The sequence below is a fragment of the Rhinoraja longicauda genome, chromosome 15 (assembly GCF_053455715.1).
Source record: "Rhinoraja longicauda isolate Sanriku21f chromosome 15, sRhiLon1.1, whole genome shotgun sequence".
In the NCBI taxonomy this organism is placed as follows: Eukaryota; Metazoa; Chordata; class Chondrichthyes; order Rajiformes; family Arhynchobatidae; genus Rhinoraja; species Rhinoraja longicauda.
In genome coordinates, this window is record NC_135967.1 from 37719546 (window position 1) to 37732698 (window position 13153).

General features: G+C 41.0%; 1 protein-coding gene across 1 annotated transcript; it reads left to right on the top strand.

Moving 5' to 3' along the window:
- The first annotated feature begins 1210 nt into the window (after window positions 1-1210).
- mcts1 (MCTS1 re-initiation and release factor) lies at window positions 1211-12740 on the top strand. Its single transcript, XM_078412515.1, has 6 exons — window positions 1211-1492; window positions 3849-4001; window positions 7507-7604; window positions 9357-9490; window positions 11414-11481; window positions 12270-12740. The coding sequence occupies exons 1-6, from the start codon at window positions 1482-1484 to the stop codon at window positions 12349-12351; spliced, it is 546 nt and encodes a 181-aa protein (XP_078268641.1). The 5' UTR covers window positions 1211-1481; the 3' UTR covers window positions 12352-12740.
- Window positions 12741-13153: the final 413 nt, after the last annotated feature.

The following is a 13153-nucleotide window of genomic DNA, read 5'->3' on the forward strand; positions in this document are numbered from 1 at the left end:
ATAGGTGCAGGAATAGGCCATTCGGCCCTTCGAGCCTGCACCGCCATTCAATATGATCATGGCTGATCATCCAGCTCAGCAGCCTGTACCTACCTTCTCTCCATACCCCCTGATCCCTTTAGCAAAAAGGGCCACATCTAACTCCCTCTTAAATATAGCCAATGAACTGGCCTCAACTACCTTCTGTGGCAGAGAATTCCACAGACTCACCACTCTCTGTGTGAAGAAATGTTTTCTCATCTCGGTCCTAAAAGACTTCCCCCTTATCCTTAAGCTGTGACCCCTGGTTCTGGACTCCCCCAACATCGGGAACAATCTTCCCGCATCTAGCCTCTCCAACCCCTTAAGAATTTTATATGTTTCTATAAGATCCCCCCTCAGTCTTCTAAATTCCAGCGAGTACAAGCCCAGTCTATCCAGTCTTTCCTCATATGTAAGTCCCGCCATCCCAGGGATCAATCTGGTGAACCTTCTCTGTACTCCCTCTAAGGCAAGAACGTCTTTCCTCAGGTTAGGAGACCAAAACTGCACACAATACTCCAGGTTACTCGAAATAGGTTATGACATTGTGGATAGACATAAATAAACTGCAGACACAAGGTGTTGGAGTAACTCAGTAAGTCAGACAGTATCTCTAGAGAATATGGATTGGTGATGTTTTGGGTCTGAAGAAGAGTCCTGGCCCGAAAAGTCACTTATCCATGTTCTCCAGAGATGCTGCCTGACCCATTGAGTTCCTCCAACACTTTGTTTTTTACTCAACATTCCAGCATCTGCAGACTCTTCTCTCTCGAATCAGCCATGATCTTTTTGAATGATGGGGCAGGTTATAATTAGGGTTAGGTAGCGACTGAAGAGCACAGTCCCAGTGGTGAGGATTGCATGGAGCTGGTCAGGGGAGGCAGAGGAGCGATGCCAAAACTGCCTGGTGTCAGCAAACTGGACGACTTTCAATGACTCGGCAACGGACCTGAACGAATACTGCAAACAGCACGGTTGTTACTGACTTCATAAGGAAGAGTGTGTTGGGGTGTGTTCTCACCAAAATGATCTGGGTATTCCCTAACTAGAAGCCGTGGAGAACAAGGAGGTCTGCAATCCACTGAGCATTCACTCAGGCATTCAAATCTGACGATGCATGGTCAATAAGAAGTCCAGTTACGATCTCGATAAGACAATCGAGATAGGAGACAAGAAAATGCAAATGTTGAGATCTTGAGCAATACGCAAAGTGCAGGAGGAACTCTGCAGGCCAGGCAAGCTGAGGTCCTCCAGCACTCTGTGTGTTTCGCTTGTGGAGACAGGGGGTTGTACTCTGCTCAATACTGCCCTCCATGTTCATTCCTCCACTGAAAGTACAGAGCAGAGGCGAATCCACTTTACAGCAACTGCTGCGATTTGTTTGTAGCTGCGACGCGCCGTAAGACATCACATTTCCCGTTGCTGGGCCTCGTGGAGTTTGCAGATTTTGCAGCTGCATAATGTTTAAGAAGTGAGTTTCACCTATTTTCACCTATTCCCCCCCCCCCCCCATCAGAGGTTTGTGATGGGTTCAAGTTGGCAACGCTGGGGTTTTTCAATCTGCTAACTTTACGTATTTTAACAGAATTTGATAACATGGGTGGCAATGTGACAATGAGTGATTAAAAAATGTTCATTACCTAATTGCAATACAATTAAATTAAGGTTTCATTTTTTTTGTCGGGTATTCTTCGTCAGTCTGCAATGCGGCCCATGTTGTCCCTGTTGCCCAGTTTATTTTTTGCTCGTTGCTTTGCAGACGGATATTGGCCTTGAATTTACGAATACTGAATTAAAGATGAAGTCCCTTCGCACGTTATAATTTTTTTTTAAAATCTCCATGTCATTTACTGAAATTACTAAAGATTATTCAGAAATATTAGGTTAAACCCATTTCCATTTCCATAGTCTGTTTTCTATATTTTAGAAAAAGCAATTGAGATGACCTAGTGTGTCCATATTTGCGGTGCATTTGAGTCGTAATGGGGTTGGCCTGTTTGGGTACTGAATAGCTAATCCCACCGGTACCCCGTTCCTGCCTTCTCCCCATACTCCCTAACTCCGCTATCCTTAAGAGCTCTATCCATCTCTCTCTTGAATGCATTCAGAGAATTGGCCTCCACTGCCTTCTGAGGCAGAGAATTCCACAGATTCACAACTCTCTGACTGAAAATGTTTTTCCTCATCTCATTTCTAAATGGCCTACCCCTTATTCTTAAACTGTGGCCCCTTGTTCTGGACTCCCCCAACATTGGGAACATGTTTCCTGCCTCTAACGTGTCCAACCCCTTAATAATCTTATATGTTTCGATAAGATCTCCTCTCATCCTTCTAAATTCCAGTGTATACAAGCCTAGTCGCTCCAGTCTTTCAACATATGATAGTCCCGCCATTCCGGGAATTAACCTAGTAATTCCGGGAATTAACCTAGTAATTCAGCGAAGCATTGGTGGTTTTGGGACATGCTAAAAGTTTAGCATCCTGGAAGGAGAGCAGTTCTTTTAAGAAAAAAAAGTGTATGGTGTATCCAAACAATTCTCCAAACATATATACTGTCTGAAACCCAACAACCAGTCAAATTTAAACAGCCTCTCACACTGCCTTGAGGACATAAAATGTTGGATGGCACAGAACTTCCTCCAATTAAGTGAGAGCAAGTGTGAGGTCATCCTATTGCCCCCCCCCCCACTCCATCAAATTGATAACAGGCAGTCTTGGAAGTCTATCCTGCCTAGTCAAACCGCATGTCAAAAACCTCGGCATGATATTTGACTCTGCATTAAAATTTGATAAGCAAGTCAACGCTGTGGTAAAAGCCAGCTTCTTCCAACTTCGAACCATAGCTAAAATCAAACCTTTCCTCCAATTCGACGACACAGAAAAAATCATTCACGCTTTCATTTCCTCCCGCCTAGACTACTGCAACTCCCTATACACTGGGATCAGCCAATCTTCCCAGTCCCGCCTGCGACTGGTCCAAAACGCCGCAGCGAGACTCCTGACGGGTACCCGTAAAAAGGACCACATCACCCCGATTCTGGCCTCTCTCCACTGGCTCCCTGTACGGTACAGAATTAACTTCAAGCTCCTCCTATTCACGTATAAAGCCCTAAATGGACACTCCCCCCCCCCCCCACATCAAAAATCTTCTAACCCCCCTCTCTAACTCCAGGTCCCTCAGGTCGGCCGACTTGGGGCTACTCACTATCCCGCGGTCTAGGCTTAAGCTCAGGGGTGACCGCGCTTTTGCGGTTGCAGCTCCTAGACTGGAACAGCATCCCTCTCCCCATCAGAACTGCCCCCTCCATCGACTCCTTTAAGTCCAGGCTCAAAACCTATTTCTACTCCCTAGCGTTTGAGGCTCATTGAGTAGGCGCTGTGAACTGTTTGCGTGCTACTGTATGTTTCATTTTCTTTCCATTGGAACCTAATCAGATGTACAGCACTTTGGTCAACGTGAGTTGTTTTTAAATGTGCTATACAAATAAAAATTGACTTGACTTGACTTGACTTGAAGAAGGGTCTCGATCAGAAACATCATCTATTCCCTTTCTCCCGAGATGCTGCCTGATCCGCTGTGTTATTCCAGCCTTTTGTATCTTCGGTGTAAACCAGCATCTGCAGTTCCTCCCTGCACACATATATACATCCATAAATAGACACAAATTGCTGGAGTAACTCAGGCAGTGTCTCTGGAGAGAAGGAATGGGTGGCATTTTGAGTCAAGACCCTTCTTCAGCCACATATATATATACCCTTTCAAAGCATCAAAATTGTGTTTTATAAACATCAGTGATTAAAAATGATTCATTTGTTTTTATTGCCAGGTTTGATGAAAAAGAGAATGTTTCAAATTGCATTCAATTGAAAACATCTGTTATTAAAGGCATTAAGAATCAATTAGTGGATCAGTTCCCATCTATTGAACCATGGTTGAACCAAATCATGCCAAAGAAGGACCCTGTAAAAATAGTAAAATGGTAAGTTAAGTTTTTTAAATATTGTAAATGCAAAGTTTCAAACAAAATCTTTTTTTCTCTGTGCCCTTTTCAGCTTAAGAGTTTGGTGTTTGTGCATTTTATTTTTGCAGTCAACAATGTTGCGTTGTTTTCCATTTGGTTACAACATAGATCATTTGGTTCATTGAGTTGAAGCAATCTTATTCTCCAACTTTCGCCCAATATCCTATTCTTCCTCGCATGCCCATCCACAGCCAGTTGATTTTCACAATGCCCCTTACACGAGGAGTGAGTTATGATGGTCACTTAATCTAGCAACCCATATGTCTTTGGAATATGTGAGGAAACTGGAGCCCCCAAGGGATCAAAGAGAGAAGATGCCAATTCCACATTGACAACACTGGATCAAATGTGAATTCCTGGAGCCAGCAACATTGACTGCTGCAACATTCTATTCACCCCGTTGTTTGCAATTGTGGAACCCTATGGAAAACCTACTGACAGCATCTGTTGTTGATACTCAATAAGTATCAGTGCATTAGTTGTGTGCCTCTGTCTCCAGATACAACTTGGATTTGCTTTAGCCTTTAATTCAAACGTGCCCATGAATATAAAAGCAAGGATGTAATGCTGAGGCTTTGTAAGGTGCAGGTCAAACCACATTTGGAATATTGTGAGAAACGTTGGGCCCCATATTTGAGAAAGGATGTGCTGACTTTGGAGAAGGTCCAAAGGAGGTTTGCGAGAATGAACCTGGGGATGATTGGGTTAACGTATGAGGAATGTTTGATGCTCAATGCCTGTTATCGCTGGAGTTTAGAAGGGTATGGGGAGATCTGATTGAAACTTACTGAATAATGACAAACCTATTGAAGAATGACATATAGATATAGTGTAATTAGTGAGGATGTTTCCAGTAGTGGAAGAGTCTACGACCCTTGGGCACAGTCACACAATAAAACTACGTACTTTTAAAAGGGAGATGAGGGGGAATTTCTTTAGCCAGAGGATGGTGAATCGGTGGAATTAATTGCCACAGATGCCAGTGGACGCCAAGTCATTGGGTAGTAAAGAACTGCAGATGCTGGTTTAAATCAAAGATAGACCAGCGGGCCAGGCAGCATCTCTGGAGAGAAGGAATGGGTGAAATTTTGGGTTGGAGACCCTTCTTCAGACTAATATCTGAATCCAAGTCATTGGGTATATTTAATAATAATAATAATGCATTACATTTATATAGCGCTTTTCAAACACTCAAAGACGCTTTACAGGGATTACTAGAACATAGAGAAGAAAAGAAATAGATAAATAAGTAAACAAACAGAAAAAGGAGACAGAAGGTGAGGTGACGGTCAGTGGTTGAAGGCAGTGCTGAACAGGTGAGACTTCAGTGATGTTTTGAATGTGGTGAGTGAGGAGGAGTCTCTGACGGTTTGGGGTAGTGAGTTCCAGAGGGTGGGAGCAGCGATGGAGAAAGCCCTGTCCCCCCAGGATCTGAGTTTGGTCCGGATGGGGGGGGGACAGGAGGTTGGCAGCAGCAGAGCGGAGGGTGCAGGTGGGAGTGTGCCTGTGGAGGAGGTCAGTCAGGTAGGATGGGGCCAGGTTATGGAGGGCTTTGTAGGTCATATTTAAAGCGGAGATTGCAAGGTTCTTGATTCGTACGGGTGTCAAAGGTTTCGTGGAGAAGGCAGGAGAATGGAGTTGAGAAGGAAAAATAGATCAGCCATGATTGAATGGTGGATCAGACTCGATGGGCTGAATGGCATACTTCTGTTCATATGTGTTAAGAACTTATGAATGTAAATTTACTGATGTAATATTGGGGATAAAGATTTTTGTTTAGTTAGGATGTTACCTAGAATGATATACCATGTGAAAAGGGTCTGGAGCTAGGTCAAAGTCAAGGTAGATATTTGGATACTACAGTTGAGTTCTGTTTACAAGCAGGAAAAGAGGGAAAATAAATAGATTGGAAAGTGTGGAATTGGTTCAATGGTGCTTTATTTGTCATATTTGTAACTTCACAGTGAAATCATTTTTGCATACATTGCACATGCAGGCACCACTATGTTTTAGCGCCATTTCCAGTCCAGTCTCCCCGCTCGCTATATGTACCCACAAACTGACGTCTCTCTCCTTGTCCAGCCATCTCAGATATGATGCAATTGGAAAATGTTCTGTTCCCAACGTGTTTTCATCTGATGAACATAACATTTGTGAAATTTTAACATAAAATGAGGCTCTGTAAATGCTACTTGTGTTGATACCTGAAGCTTGTCGATGACCACGTAGTTATCCCAATGGGAGATGGCGCTGTAAGGAGAAGGGAAATATCAATTTTGTGTTTGGCAGACCAACTTTAAAAAAATTAAATGCCATGTTGAACATCATTGTTTTTTCCACTTGGGTTAGGATTAGTTTCTCTTTGCAAAAATAAACTTCATTTGTATTGATGATGCTGAATTAAATTACGCAGAGGGACCTATGGAAGCTTTTCATTTGTCATTTGGATTTAATATGTAGCTCTCTTTTCTGTATGTCTATTGCTTGAGGATTTTCTTTTCTAATCTAGGCTGGTATTTTGAACTACATTGATTTTGAAACATTGAGTTAGTTGGAAGATGCAAGATTTTGCAATACTTAGTCCTATCACCATGTTGATGATTCTGCTACTGGTCCACCACTGATTTTCTGGCATTCTTGGTTCCAGAGCCATTCTGGATGAACTATTTTGCCAGACTAACGGGCCATGGCCTCCGAGAGTCCAACAGTACTGGAATGGACAGCCCAGGCTGCCGAGGAGCCGAGATACCGGCCCGCAGAGTTGGCCCCGGAAGCCGGCTATGGGAATGGATCTGCTGGCTCCGGCCAGGCAGGTGTTCCAGAACACTGGCCATAGGGGGTAAATTCGACCCACCAATCGGTGCGGAAGTCCCGATGATGTTGAGATTGGCTGCCTCACCCCGGCCTAGGCACCACATTTCTGGGGGGACTTCTGTGTGTGTGTGGGGGTGGGGGGAGAGGGGGTTCAAATGTACTCTGATAGTTTTGTCTGGATTAAAGGCCACCATTTGCCGGAAAATCATTGGTGGACCTGTACAATAATTCTTCGACAATCGGTAACTGTCGCTGTTACTTTGACCATGGTTCTTACTTCTCGCCTGCAAAAACATTGCTTAACTGCCTGTATGTCTCATTGAATCTGGTGTGTTGTTGATATAGATTGTTTCAATTTAAACAGCCAATTTCTGTGCCTCACGCAGTCGTTATGCTTTTTCAAAGTGTATTGATATAATGCAGAATCATGCAACTGCAATTAAATCTGGAATAAAGAAATTACTCGCAGCACAGTAATTAAGTATATAAAACATCACTCTTTCTCATTGTAACAATCACAGCAAAGAAAAATATACCATGATTATACTGCAATCTGCAGAACAATGTGGATGATGTGGAGATTATTTTAAATGGAATTAATATTTTTGCAGCATGATAACCTTGTATTTCATTTTCACTCTGATTGAAGCCATGAACATGTAGAGATCCTGACGGTTAATGGAGAATTGCTGTTCTTTAGACAGAGGGAGGGACCATTCTACCCAACCTTGCGCATACTTCACAAATGTAGGTTGATTTTGTCTGAAAGCATTTTCGGAGGAATAATAATATTTATTGAAGGGATGTTATATATTGTCTCTTTTCTGCTCTAATTTTTAAATGCTAAATATCCCAAGAGGTATTATGAGAAATGGATGGTATTTTATTTGTAGCTTTATTCTTAAACAAACTGAGAGTGAACACATGTACTCCTTGCAGAAGAAACTGTTGTGGATTGGTACCAATAAATTAGTATTAATTTTTAAGGTACAAGATCTCTGGTAGAGTCGTATCATTAATCTAATTTTTTGTGTAACCCTTTTGAAGACAGCTTTTGTGAACTACTTCTTGTAAATTACTTATCACTTCTTGATAGTTAAGTGTGAAAGAAATTTACATAGTACTTCCCCACGTCTCCTGATTGTATTTTAAATAACATTAATCATACCATTAATTAAAAATAACCTGCTTACCATGTTCTGAATGTACATCAAAAGACCTATTGGTAAGGAAATTAAAAACAAATTTCATTCCTTTAAGAGTTTAAGCCGTCATTATGTCGGTATCGACGCTGACGGTTTTCACATCCACCCTTCTGGAGAATGCAATCTCAATTCATGTAGAGCCATCAGGCAAATAGTTTTCTCAAATGGCAACAGTACACGATTCTTCATGGGGAGGGGTGGACTTATAAGTGGATCCAACGCCCCTCAAACAAAAACATGTTTATGTGAATCGTCCAACTAGATACAAATAGTTTTATTTATGTTTGAAGAACCAGTTGTTAAGTGAAATTCAACTGGCACAATAGAGGATCAGCCTAGGATAGATACTCTGGCTTGCTTTGAACACACAACCTTCTGACCACAGTTAGAGTTCTGCAAATTGAATCAAGTGAACCCATGTAAAATAGCCTTTTCATTAACTTTCTGTCCATGGCTCCTTCAAGGGACTAATATATAAACACTGCACCTTCTGTGGAATGGAGTCAGTGGTGCTCACATGATTTTGGCATGGTGGGTAAGTACTCGCTTTTCTCATTCCACCAGCTATGATTGTAAAAGTTAAAGTGTCAAACAAATGGGAGATCATGTTTGAAATCATGGAGGGGTAAAAAATGAAATGTTTCAACAGCCAACTTTACTTTGTGAACATTAATCACAATTCCTGCGCCTGAATGCTATCCAGATAAACCATGCATTTTAAAAACTGGAGAGGAACACATTGATCCCGAGCTATGGTGCCATCCTTGCTCCTGTCTAAACGTGGTGAAATGGGGGAAGATTATTAGCGAGAGTCAAAATTATTAGGAGGGGATGAGATAGTATTGGACAACAGTAATTTCAAGTGGGAAAATTATTTTTGCTGATTTCTTTCTGAATTAAGTTACAGTAGAGGTCGCCACTGGTAGAGCTACTGCCTTACAGTGCCAGAGACCCGGGTTCAATCCTGACTATGGGTGCTGTATGTACGGACTTTGTACGTTCTCTCCGTGACTTGCGTGGGTTTTCTCTGAGATCTTCGGTTTGCTCCCACACTCCAAAGACCTACAGGTTTGTAGGTTAATTGGCTTGGTATAAATGTAAAATTGTCCCTAATGTGCGGGGATCGTTGGTCGGTGTGGACTCGGTGGGCCGAAGGGCCTGTTTTCGTGCAGTATTTCTAAACTAAACCTAGATTATTCTTTAACATGTCTAAACAAGACTTGGTGCATTTTTTTTGTTACAAACAGTAATGGGGCTGTTATGAAACTGAATTTATTGATGTTCTTCATTACAGATCCTTTTATCCTACCACATCAACAGGTTGATAAAGGAGCCATCAAGTTTGTGCTCAGTGGAGCCAACATCATGTGTCCTGGTTTAACATCCCCTGGAGCTAAGCTGTACCCAGCTGACACTGACACGATAGTTGTATCCTTGTGGTGACCTCTAATTTAGCAGAAACCAAATACAGATTATTTTGCAGAAAACAAAATAACTCTTAGAGAAGTTAATGTATTAAGGGAAGTCGATATGCATTTTCATAGCAGTTTAAATATTTTCTGTTTAAGTCCTGAAAGCGATTTGAATTTTAAGGAAAGTCCTTGCTGTAGGGTGTGATACAGGTTTTATGTGGTTTGAAAACCATTGAACCAAATCAATTGCCACGATATTTTGTTTCTTTCTAATTTTTCATCAACCCCAATTGTGACCCTTCTGAAACCATTGACCGCTCGAGGAATAGTGATCAACCATTACCTACATCAGTCTGAAGAAGGGTCTCGATCCGAAACGTCAGAGCTGCTGCCTGTCCTGCTGACAGCATTTTGTGTCTACCTTACTTCAGGTAAAGATTGGTAGTTTTCCCATACTTTACCCAAGTAGTCATTACCTTTTAGCAACTCTTCCTCTCCCCCTTCCCAGATCTCCCTCTATCTTCCTGTCTCCACCTATATCCTTCCTTTGTCATCAGTCTGAAGAAGGGTCTCGACCCAAAACGTCGCCCCTTCCTTCTCTCCTGAGATGCTGCCTGACCTTCTGAGTTACTCCAGCATTTTGTGAATAAATACCTGTGATCAGTGATGTACCAGAGGAATCAGTGCTGGAATTCTCACTGTTTATTATCTGCACTCATAACCTAATTGTTAAATGTGTAACGTATGATTGTTAAGTGTACAGGCAACATGAAAATCGGTAGTGTTTATTGGGAGGAGGGCAGTTGCAGGCTACAAGATGATATTGCGCAATTGGTAACATGACCTGAGCAATGACTGATGCAATTTAACCTAATAAGAGGTGATGCACTTTGGGAGCAGTAATCAGGATAGGAATATTGAGGAACCCAGGGACTTTCTCGTTTGTCTAAGGGTTCCTGAAGGTGGCAATAGATAAAGTGGTGAAGAAAGCAAGGCGTACAGGGTATTTGCCTTTATTAGCCAGGGCACAGAATATAAGAGAAGCTGGGGAACAATTTTATAAAACATTTCTTGGACCGCAGTTGGTTTACTGTTTAGATAGGGGTAGATCTTGGGAAACATTTCCCCATGCAGCCATATCGAAAACTCGAGGACATAAGATTAGATTACGGAATAAGAAGTTTAGAAAGGGGTTGAGCCAGAGGGTTGCTAGAATCTATTTCAGCCAGAGGCTTGTTAGAATCTGAAAGGTGGAGGCAGATGCATTCACAACATGAAATAAGTCTTGATACAGGGTCTTATGCTGAAATGTCCACCATCTCCTTGCTTCCACAGATGCTGCTGGACAGTCTGAATTCTTCCAGCACTTTATTTTTTTGCTCTAGACCACAGTATCTGCAGTCTCTTGTGTCTACATTAAGAAAGTATCTAGATGAGAACTTGATTCGCCAAGGCATAGAAGGCAAAGATGCAGGTGCTGGAAATTAGATTAGTATGGCTGGTACTTGCTGGTTGGCACAGATGTGACTGAAGGGCCTGTTTCTGTGTTGTATGATTTTTGACTCTGATTTTTGACTCTGAGATTCCACGCAGTTTCAAAATTTATCGTATGTCCTGGTTTAACATCCTCTGGAGCTTAATAAGTTGTACTCTTCTGACGCTCAGACGATAGTTCAATTCTTGTCGTGACTCTCTAATTTACCAGGAATCGGATACAGATTCATATTTCATATGATATGAAGTTTTGTATTTTCATAACTTTTATTTGCTTAATGTAAATGCCTTGTAATATGAGTGGCGTTCCAAGAACTGGAGTTTCATTCACTGTTTCAGTTTTCCAAATAAAATGTCATGTTCAGATTTGCTTGCGACTATTTGGATATAAACTGCTTTGCTTTACTCTCTTACCTGAATGTTTTCTTAACACAATATTGTTAAGGCTATTATGGCAGAAGGCAAACAGCATGCTCTTTCAGTGGGAGTCATGAAGATGCCAGCAGACAAAATGTAAGTATATTTCATGTTGGTGTAAGAAGGAACTGTAGATGCTGGTTTACACCAAAGAGAGACAAGTTACTGCAGTAGCTCAGTGGGTCAGGCAGCATCTCTGGAGAAAAGGCCTATTCCTTTTCTCCAGGGATGCTGTCTGACCCACTGAGATATTCCAGCTTTTTGTATCTATTTCCTGTTGGTGTTTGATTTGCAGGTTGAAAACTAGGTTATTCAGTGACCTTTCAACCTGGGATCGAGCTGGAATTGATTAGCATAAAGCAAAATTAGTCTTTTGTGCTATTCACATTTTGAGGTCTGTATCGGTGACAGCTCATGTTTATTGTCTTTCCCTAATTTCTCTTGAGAAACTCCACATATAGGAAAGGTTTAGAAAGGTATGGGTCAAAGGCATGCAATTGGGACTAGCTTAGATGGGCACCTTTGGTGGACAGGTTAGGCTAAAGAGTATGTATGAACTGTCTCGAAGGTGATGAGCTTCCTTCTTGTAATGTTGTAATGCTTCCAATGAAGGTGCTCGAAGAGTGCTGTTTTAGTTTTATATATCTTGATATCTCACAGGGTTACTTCGGAAAGCATGAGAATTCTTCAGTCATTTTAATGCTTTTTAGATCTCAATTGTGGTATTGTAATTTTTAAATCTGCTAGTTAATTGGCTGTATGAGATGGATGTGAAATTGGTAATTCCTTAAAATGGTGTTTTTATTTTAAAATAGATTGAATAAGAAAATTGTATTCATGTGCAAACAGTCAAGTCTCTTTTGGTCTATATATTTTCTATGCAGTGAACAAGTGAACAAAGGTATTGGAATTGAGAATATGCATTATCTAAATGATGGCCTCTGGCATATGAAGACATATAAATAACAATGGAATTCATGATTAATCTCGAAGGGAGATATGGACCGACAACTGCAAGACACAAAGACATTTTGAAATTGAATTATAGAAGTTGTATTGTTTGTTTTCCATAAACCTGGTATTACAGGAAAAAGAAAACTTTTTTTGTGTACAGTTGATGGCATTTTTCTCCTAGTTTAAATCTGTCCAAAATACAAAAGGAATTGTAACCACTCAAAGCTTGGTGAGAAGCTATTTCCGACATATCCAATTTGACAACTACTTGACCTTTGTGAAATGAAATCAGCGTGGATATCCTGAGCACATACAGTGGGTTTGTACAAATATGAATGCATGGTTGAAATTCTGAATGTTCATTAAATTAATACCCAAGAGGATAAGACGAACATTTTTTCTTCTATTGAAATTTCTGTTCTTTTTATGTGTTAATTCCATCTTTTGATGAGAAGTTTTAAAATTTTTACTTAGGTTTTCTCATGCCATGCCAATTTCACTCCATTCTTTGAAAAGCCAGTGAATTTCTTTATGCATATGATATTTGATGGTATAGCATTGTCTGGCAGTTGAAAAAATTGTTAACATATTGATGCCAAGTAGAAACAAGTGTATGATTTGGTCTGGAGAATGGGTGAAAAAGCTTGGTGTAGACTTCTGATCTGAACTTTAATGCAGATTTATTCTGATACCAAATGGACAATATTATGAATCATCAGCAGAAGCTTTATTTATTTTAATGAACTCTGAACCCTACTTGCTTCTTTCTACACATTTGTTAAAGTTAATAAGAGTCATTGGAGACAGGTGGAGC

Coding starts and splice junctions, on each gene's coding strand:
- mcts1 (XM_078412515.1), top strand. Junction 4,002..7,506: donor CCTGTAAAAATAGTAAAATG/GTAAGTTAAGTT, acceptor CTCTGATTGAAG/CCATGAACATGTAGAGATCC. Junction 7,605..9,356: donor CTTGCGCATACTTCACAAAT/GTAGGTTGATTT, acceptor TCTTCATTACAG/ATCCTTTTATCCTACCACAT.